Source organism: Symsagittifera roscoffensis, chromosome 7 (genome assembly GCF_963678635.1).
Source record: "Symsagittifera roscoffensis chromosome 7, txSymRosc1.1, whole genome shotgun sequence".
In the NCBI taxonomy this organism is placed as follows: Eukaryota; Metazoa; Xenacoelomorpha; order Acoela; family Convolutidae; genus Symsagittifera; species Symsagittifera roscoffensis.
This window is the reverse complement of record NC_087068.1, coordinates 19,529,006-19,538,359: the sequence shown is the minus strand read 5'-3', so window position 1 is coordinate 19,538,359 and position 9,354 is coordinate 19,529,006. Positions and strand designations below refer to the sequence as shown.

General features: G+C 46.1%; 1 protein-coding gene across 1 annotated transcript; it reads left to right on the top strand.

The window, feature by feature from the left end:
• Window positions 1-1,290: 1,290 nt before the first annotated feature.
• LOC134851939 (dentin matrix acidic phosphoprotein 1-like) lies at window positions 1,291-3,072 on the top strand. Its single transcript, XM_063868214.1, has 3 exons — window positions 1,291-1,417; window positions 1,604-2,010; window positions 2,224-3,072. The coding sequence occupies exons 1-3, from the start codon at window positions 1,291-1,293 to the stop codon at window positions 3,070-3,072; spliced, it is 1,383 nt and encodes a 460-aa protein (XP_063724284.1).
• Window positions 3,073-9,354: the final 6,282 nt, after the last annotated feature.

Genomic DNA, 9,354 nt, shown 5'->3' with positions numbered 1-9,354 from the left:
ATTTAGTACAAACAGCATAATAGCATCGGAGAACGTTTTGAAAGTCTCTGAAAAGTTATTTTTATAAACCCGGAGGGGTCCCAATCCGGAGGGGTCCCAATTTTGCCAATGCGGAGGGGTCTTGTTTTTGCCAATCCGGAGGGGTCCCAATTTTGCCAATCCGGAGGGCTCTTATTTTTGCCAATCCGGAGGGGTCCCATTTATTCCAATCCGGAGGGGTACTGTTTTTGCCAATCCGGAGGGGTCCTAATTTTGCCAATCCGGAGGGGTCCCATTTTTGCCAATCCGGAGGGGTCCCATTTTTGCCAAACCGGAGGGGTCCCATTTTTGTCAATCCGGAGGGGTATTATTTTGTTAAGACTTAAGTAGACAGAAGAAAAGAAAACAGTGAAAGGTAAAAGGTTATTAAGAGACAGGCTAGGAACCAGTGACTGCACTGGTAATTTGCCTTTTATAAAAGACTAGACCAAAACAAGACAAGTCTAAACTCGGATTTTCGCGACATTAAGTCTAAATTGAAAAATAATTTGTTACTGATTTGTGTGGATTGAAATCCAAATCGTTTTTGGGAATGTGATTGTCCTCAGGATTTTAGCAGGTCTAGCTCGGGCAATCCGAAGGCAGATATGTAACACAGGACTCGGTGGGTGCAATAGACGCCCACTTGAGAAAATTACTGCCTTCAAGTTTTGTCTGTTTGGTGCAGCACCAAACAGGGAAAACTCTATCTTCAAAAACAAGTTCGACTATCATATTGCGACTGACAAAACACATACTGACAAAACATCATATTGCGACTGAAAGTACAAAACACATACGTTTTTCATCGAAAATAATCTCATTTTCATTCATTTTTGGTTTTAATTGAATAACATTTGTGCTTGATTGGGTAGTGAGTACGCTATCTTTCAAATATATTGATATCATCAGACTATGCTAGCTTCATATCTTGCAAATAATAATCGATTATTGAGAATAAATTGTATACACTTTGTACTGTGATAACATACAAGGATTCCTGGTGACGATTTAAGTGAAACTTTTGGAATTTTTTGTGTTGTGTTATTATTATTATCAGTTGAAAGACTAAAAAGACACTAGCAATCGAATTGAGTGTATAGCCAGTAAGAAGTGGTAAATTGAAAATGAGTTTGAACAAGTCATGGATACCTAAACTAGGTGACAGCTCCAGGAAATTCATACCTGAGAAACAGAGACGCAATGACTGACCCTTTTATGGAAAGGATCACACAAACCCGGACCGACAAAGGTAAGAAAGTTTCAAGCATAATGGTTGAAACCAGGAGTCAAAAGTCATCAGAAGGACAAAAGGCAATGTTAGAGGTAGAGGTCCATTTAGACCCTGCTCTGGATGAGGATCAGAGGGACATGGACCGGAAGGGAGAGGAAACAGAAGGTTGACGAGTGAATCTACACCGGTAGAACAAGGCCAATATTTTGCCACTTCCACCGGGACCTTGGACCGAGAAGAGATGTCGGAACTGTCCGATATCTCTACTGAAAATGTGGCGACTACAAGATCACCCACAGACAACATGTTTGGCATGACGGAAAAAACTGGCAACGTCATCATCGTTTTCAGAAAGAGTGAAGAACACTTTAGGAAACTTCTTTCCATTTACTATGGGAACGGGTACGGGCGATGAGGCAGAGACCCAGGAAGAAGAAGAGGACGACGACGGGCAAGATGACTTCGGATCTCAAGTCAGCCTCAGTAGCTCGACTCAGGAGAATGGCGCATACGCCGATAGAGAGACTGGTACCATGGAACAATTTGGCGTGGTGAGGACAATAAGCAATACCATAAAAGAATCAGGCCAGTCAAGAGACTGTGTGAATATGACGAACCCGGAAATGCGAACTGGGCAGAGTAGGATCACAAGGCTAAGCAACGCACCGGCGGATCCAGAGGTGGATAGTGAAAAGACATCGCGGCAGAGAATCAAAGCCCGAATCTCGACCAGCACCAAGCTACCTGGGATCGACAGGGTGACACCGCCACTTGTGACGCCATTAGTAGAAAACGGAGCATCAATTGAAGAAGCCTTGACCAACATAGTGTGCAGTATAGGAGAACAGAATGAACAGATGTCCATAAGAATGAGTGAACTGGAAAGGGCAGTCCACGTCAAGAGAGAAAGTCTGCGAGAAGAGATCAACCGCAACAGACAAGAAGCTAGCATAAGCGAAAAACGCTTGAAGGAGAGAATGGATGAACACTTAGCGAAGAACCTGTCGCGATTGACTGGGGAGGCTGAGCAAAGAGAGTTACGATTGAGAGACGACATGGAGAGGTTGAGAATTCAACAAGAGCAGACTCTTGAGACTCTTGACACGAAGATAGATGCGATGATGGAGAAGCGAACTCAGGCTATCATGGATAGGTTCGATGGGCTACTAAGCAGCAGGAGTGGACCAAAAAGAGGGGAATCGAAATCGGGAGAACCCAGTAGGGAGCCGAGGGTGAACTTGAACGAGCAGCAGAATAGGAGAAGGACATATGAACCCTCTAGAGGAAGGGGCAGTTCATCAGGCTATACCACAAGGGACAATAGACCCCGGGGCCCAAACATCGGAGGAAGTTCAAAAGGCAAAAGAAAGACCTCTAACGAACGACCAACGCAAGATACACATGCGACTGGGAGATGTGATTCCAGGAACAGGAGTCATGCGAGCCAAGGAAGAAATAATCCCAGCGAGTCGGACAGGAGGGAAAATCTGGAGCCCTTATCAGGGGGCAAAGATACTCAGGCGGGGCATTCAAAAGACGCTGCATCGATGGCCACAGCCTTTGAACCTCTGAACAGGACCTTGGAAACATTTCTTACCAGGCTGTCGAGGACCAATGAACGTAGTGAAAAGTCCAGAAGAGTCTTTAAGAAACCAAGATGCTATAAAGACGAATCTGATGGCTGTATTGATACCTGGATAGAGGTGATGAGACTGCATTGCGAGGAAGAGGACTTGACAGAAAGACAAGAATGCAGTGCTCTCACCAGTAACTTGGAAGGGACAGCCCTAAACAGCGTGATGCCAAAAAAGCAATACTAATGGGGCACTGGAGAAAAACTTTGAAATCTTGTTAAATGAAATCGTTTTAGCTCAGGGGTGCAGGGAATGATGCGCTTTGAGAAACGGAGGCAACGAGAAGATGAGACAATAGACAAGTTTCTAGACGATTTGGAGATGCTGAGAAGGCGTAGCCAGCCAGATGAGTCAAATAGAAGGATGAACCTGACAGTAGCCTCAAAATTCATCGATGGTGCGAAGAATCATGAACTGCGAACAATGTTAGCGACACATTAAACATCATTCTCAACCATTGCGCCAATACCAGAGGAGTTGAGACTCAAGTCAAAAGAAAATATTTTGCTGAAGCCTCCATCGAGATCTGGATATTACAAAAACAACTATGACAATTTCAACAATGGACCAGGAAACCAAGGAAACAACTGGTACAAACCAAGGGACGACATGGACAAGAGACGGTCTTGTGCAAATTGCAGTTCGACGGACCATCATGTGTCAGCATGCCTAACATACAAACAGGGCATGAAAGCAAAAGGCTTTAGCCTTGAGGATGAAGATGCGTCAGAGGTCGATCATGAAGATTTCATGAGAGGAGTAATTGCGAAAATTGACCCAAGGTGTTTCTTTTATAAGTTGGAAGGTCATTTTAAATCGGATTGTCCATAATTCTGGGATGCTGTGGCAGACATCAAGCATCCAAGGCATGAGGAAGCTGTATCGGGAGTGAAAGCCAGCAAGGCTCGCCTGTTGAGTGAAGCGGAGGCGCGCAGAAAAGAGAAACCACAGGAACTGGCAACGAAGAAGATGCAGGCGGTAATGGAAGAGAGATGTGAAGCGGAACCGGTAACTGCGACGTATGACTTCAAGATCGACTATAGGGCAGCCGCCAGGGATGCTCTAAACAGAGTCCAGCAGGAATTGGTTACGAAGGAGATCGAACAAAAAAAGATGCTCGAATTGAAAAATGAGAAATTACAGGAAAGGCTGAACGCCTTCGAGGCATCAGAAGTCGAAGAAACGAAAACACCAAGCAAATTGATCATGAAACTAAATGTGATCTCCGGGAAGACGTTTGGTTTGGTGCCACAGGGAAGTAAAATACAATCAGTAATCTCGGTAGCGGGACACCAGGTAATCAGAAATCTGAGTGAACCATCAGAATTCACTCTGATGCTTTTGGATACATATGCAGATTATCTGAGACAGGTGGAGCCACGCACTGAGTCAAGAGCTGTGCCAGCGCTACTGACAACGGGTGGCCCTCGAATAAAGAAACTTCACGGGCGCTACGTGGAAGTCTATGGAACGTGGATCAAGTGACGCTGAACGTGGATGGAATCAGTATCTACACCAGGACCCACGTGACGACGGACAGTGACCGAATGGGGCAAACCTATATGGGTGAAGGAGAACTTAAAGTCCGTAGGATAGGTCATGGCGCCATGATGAAACAAGACGCGGTTCACATTGGATGAGAAGCAGATGTGACTGCACAGCTGCTCGACACCAATGGAAAGAAAATCGGATTCACAGGGCTTCTGGACACAGAAGCGATAGTGAGCGTGATGCAGATAAAAAACTTGAGAAAGAATGGGCTTCACGAGGGAAGACCTAAGTCCGACGAATCTCCGACTAGGTTCCTCTGCGGAAGGTTCCTCAGGTTCCTCTGCGGAAGAAGGAAAGAGAGAAAAGACCGGTTCGCATGTGATTTGGGGTTGTACCAGTGGAAGAAGATGCCCTTCGGCTTGTGCAACGCAACGGCCACTTTTCAAAGACTGATGGCTTACGCTTTGACCGGAGTGACGAAAAAGACTGGAACTTTGTGATGTGTTACGTGGATGACGTGGTCATAGCAAAACCCACCCTGGAAGACCACATCGGCTCGAAGAGGTCTTTGACTGCATGAAGAGAGCAGTTTGGCAATGCAAACCATCGAAATGCGAGATCCTGAGGGATTCAATCAAGTATCTAGGAAGAATGGTGGACAGGCATGGTGTGAGGCCGGACCCGGAAGCAGTAGAGGCTGTGCTGACATGGAAGGCTCCCAGAACGGACACACAACTCATGAGCTTCCTAGGGTTTGCCAATTATTACCGTGAGTTCATAAAAGGGTATGCAGACAAGGTGTATCCCATGCAGAAGCTGATGCGCAACAGAGGAAAGAAGTTCGAATGGAACGAAGAAGCACAAACTGCCTTCGAGAACATAAAGCGGGAACTGTGCGAAGCGCCAGTGCTAGGCATGCCTACAAAAAAGGGCAGGTATGTTCTTGATACAGACGCATCAGTAGTAGCCATCTCAGGAATACTGCATCGGGAGCAGGAATGAAATGGAAGAACAGTTCTCCGTCCCATTGCATATGGCATTAAGGTGTTAAGTGACATTGTGATGAAATATGGTGCACCGAAAGCAGAAATGTTTGCAGTAGTCACATTCGTGGAAAAGTACCCCGAATACTTGGGGAGCGCTCCCTTTAAGTTACGCGTGGACAACAGAGCGTTATCCTGGTTGAAGACATACTCGATGGATCAGATTTATTTTGGTAGATGGATAGTGAGGTCAGATGGCTACCATATGATAATCGAGCACAGGATGCGTGACAAACACCAGAATTCTGACAGCCTCAGCAGGAAAACCGATTTCTATGAAAGATCGGATCAGAAGCAAGCCAATCAGGCAGAAATCAAGGAAGGATTTTCGTTTCTGGACAAAGAAACTGAGGAAGCTCTTCCATTGACGAGATGGTTTGATAAGTCTGGACATCCAATCCCAGGACATCCTGAGTTACCTGTAGAGAAAGCAGCCGAGATAAAGATTCTACCCAAGAAGGGCCCGGCGCCCTTGCTGCGCTCGAACCTGGTCCAGCAGGAACTCTCTCGCATGAACATTAACAGCCTCTCATTATTGGATAAAACGGTGCAGCCCCACCCCAGGTGATGCGGATGCTGGGTGGATTGTTAGAGACAGAATTGACCAGAGATGACCCCGAGATGGCAGCAGCTATGGCATCACTGACAACCAGTGAGAAGGTGAAGATCAGGCCGTCAAGACGACAACACAAAGAAAACGAGAAGGATTGTAGGACAATAGTTCAGCAGCTAGTATCCTCAAAACCCCACGATGTTTTAACCAGTACTTCATACAGTTGTAAAGAACAGGGGAACGATACGCAAAAGAAAACCGTTACCTTTGAGGACCAGGATAAGGAAGGCGAGAGGGTTGAACGAAACCTGTTGCAGGATTGTTTGTCCGGGGAGACGAACAGTGAGAAGAGCTGGCGAGTTCAAGATCAACACCTGGGACAAGGAAGTTTGTCCGGGGAGTCTGATGTAGATGAAAAAGTTCCTGATGAGAAACAGGACCTGGAGAATAAAGCTTTGTCCGGGGAGTTCAGATGGATGCGAAGAACGCACAGAACTGATCCGGAGGAGGGGACGTGCTCTATCGCAGACTCTTCAATGGATGACAATTCCCGAAATTCAAGACTCGACACCTATTCAGACCGGAACTTGAGCTCAGGCTCAGACATGTCCGAGCTAGCGATCCACACACTATTAGTGGAAACTCGAGCAAGGGAACTAGATAGGGAGGTATATCAAGACCCTGACACTAATCGACCTCGTACCGGAAGAAAGAGTCTTTGACAACGCAGCAGATGATATGGAAACAATAGCAGTATCGAAACATTCGATAAGCTTGTTGCCGCAAAGAGAGGTAGTCAGGACTGATCTCCAACCGTTCAAACAAGAAACACGACCATTGGCGAAGATTTGGTGCGTTCAGATGGAAGATGACATGCATCAGTCAGATGAAATGAATCGTCAGATGAGGGTCATGAAGACGTACTGCAAGGCGAGATACAGACTCTCGGACTTACTACGAGCACAGAGAAATGACCGCATGACGAGCAACCCGAAACGGTGGATCGAAAATGGAGCTCCGGACAAAAGCGATCTGGAGGAAGACAGTTATCGCAATCTGAGACAGTTCTTTATGCAGAAAGAGGGAAGGTAATATCTGAACAAGGACGGGATCGTGGCTTGCAAGAGAAGAGAAGAGGACAAAGTCCTGTACAAATACAATGCAATAGTGTTGCCGCAACTCTATCAAACACAACTTTTATTCAGGTCCACTGATCAGATGGGCCATCCGGGAATCGACATAGTATACCAGAGGATTCTAAAACGCTTTGAGTGGCTTGGAATGAAAAAGGCATGTGAGAAGTGGGTAACAGCATGTCTGTCATGCCAACAGGTCAAGGATCCAAGGAAGTTGCGTTTTCCCTTGCAGTCGATCCAGTCATCTGAATTTAACGAGGTGGTACAGATTGATCACCACAAGATATGCATGACAGACAGTGGTTATAACCAAGTCTTAGTCATGATAGATCACTTTACGAACAATGCAGAGGCCGTGCCCCGCATAACTGCCTCAGCAGAAGAGACTTGCGATCACCTAATCAGCACGTCGATAGCGAGAAATGGTTGTCCGATGACGTTCCAATTGGATAACGAAACAGCGTTCGTGGGAGAACTTACGAAAGAGCTCATGCGACGTTCGCAGGTGGCTCAGGCCCACTCGACGACATACCATCCCCAGACGAATGGCTTAGTGGAAAGGCAAAACAGAACGTTAGTGTCGATGCTGAGTGTATATTGTTCCAGGTACATGACCGATTGGGACAGATATTTTCCACAGGTGATGGGAGCTTACAATAGCACGCAACACTCCACCACCGAAGTTAGTCCACACATGATGCTAACTGGACACAAGAAGTCTTTGCCCTTGACTTTCTTTTACCCGGAGTATGAGGGGAAGAAAACATCACCACAAGTCTATGTAAGGGATGTGATTATGACGTCAACAAGAGTTAAACGACTTGTGTAGACGGAACACTCAGCAGGCACAGGCAAGGCAGATGAAAAGATCCAATAAGAAAGCAGCTGTTGCAAAAGCTTACTCAGTGGAGGACTACGTATGGGTATTTCAGAACGTCATACCACCGAAAGGAACAAAAAAGCACCTAAAAAGTGGAGACTGAGTACAGGCAGAGCCGCTCACTATGAGAACATCAAGCCACACAATCCATCGACAGAGGACTGGTGTATACCTGCAGACATGGAAGAAGGGGATTACCTGATGATGGAACCTGCTTGTGAGGTCAACGAGAAGGGCACCTGGGAGAAGAACGATGGAAATGAGGTCGTTGAGGAAGGAACAACTCCACCACTGGACCTAGATCCCAACGAAGTGATCGTAGCAGATGACGAAACCTTACCCTACACAGAGGAGGTCTGGCAAGACCCCAAACAAATGGAGGTCCCCAAGAATTTGGAACCGGATCTTCCATTTACGATACAGACTCGACAGAGTGACAGGACAAGACTCACGAAGAAATATAATGCTTACGGAGACGACTTCTTAGTGGACAGGATAGATCTAAAGAAGATAGTGGAAGAAGTTGCGGGTCTAGAAGAAATAACATTGTCACAGGACATTGACATAATCGATGATCACGACGAGGAGTTGGTCGATGACCGGTCCAAGCCCTAGGTAGCATTCATATGAATTGGTAGGAGTCATATGAACAAGATTTGACGAATTTGCGTGTCTTGGAATGGCTGAACGAAATGAAGTCGGACGCAAAGGAGACCAGTGTCACAATTCAAGATGTAGATCGTGGAAGCATGAAAAACGTAAAAACCGAAAGGGATGATCCCTCCTGGGCTGCGCAGGAAGGACCATTACTCATTCCGGCTTCCAACCTCGATTTGATATCCGGTATGCAATCGACGGAGACGTCGATGGATATTTTTGTCCGGGGAGTGGGGGTAGGATTTACCTACACTGAAAAATTTTTAATACAAAAGATAAGAATAGCCATAGAGACAGGTGATCTAGAAGCAGAAACAGGTGAGGACCCTATGAAACCGGACATAAGGAGAGTAGTTGAGTCATATTTTAACTTACCAAATGAATACTCAAGTAGCATAACTTTGACAGATAGCGATTTTATACTCACGAATAGAACATGTGCGATAGCGATCACAGCAGACATGAGTTTTAAGACAGCGTTAGCAGCGGATTTTAAGAGAGAATATAAAAACATAGAATTCCTTTGGAAGCAGAGGCCAGGAATAGGAGGCGTAGCAGCTTTGCCTCCGGCGGCGTCCCAGATACCGGGAAAGTACTTATGCTTCTTGGTGACGAGGGCGACGGAGAAGCGGCACGTGGACCCGGAAAAATCTAGTCTTGTCCTTGACGAGATTGAGAGACTTCCTTGTGGAAAGGTAAGTGAAGGAA

Coding starts and splice junctions, on each gene's coding strand:
- LOC134851939 (XM_063868214.1), top strand. CDS start 1,291: ATGGTTGAAACCAGGAGTCAAAAGTCATCAGAAGGACAAAAGGCAATG. Junction 1,418..1,603: donor GAAGGGAGAGGAAACAGAAG/GTTGACGAGTGA, acceptor CATCGTTTTCAG/AAAGAGTGAAGAACACTTTA. Junction 2,011..2,223: donor AGCTACCTGGGATCGACAGG/GTGACACCGCCA, acceptor AAACGCTTGAAG/GAGAGAATGGATGAACACTT.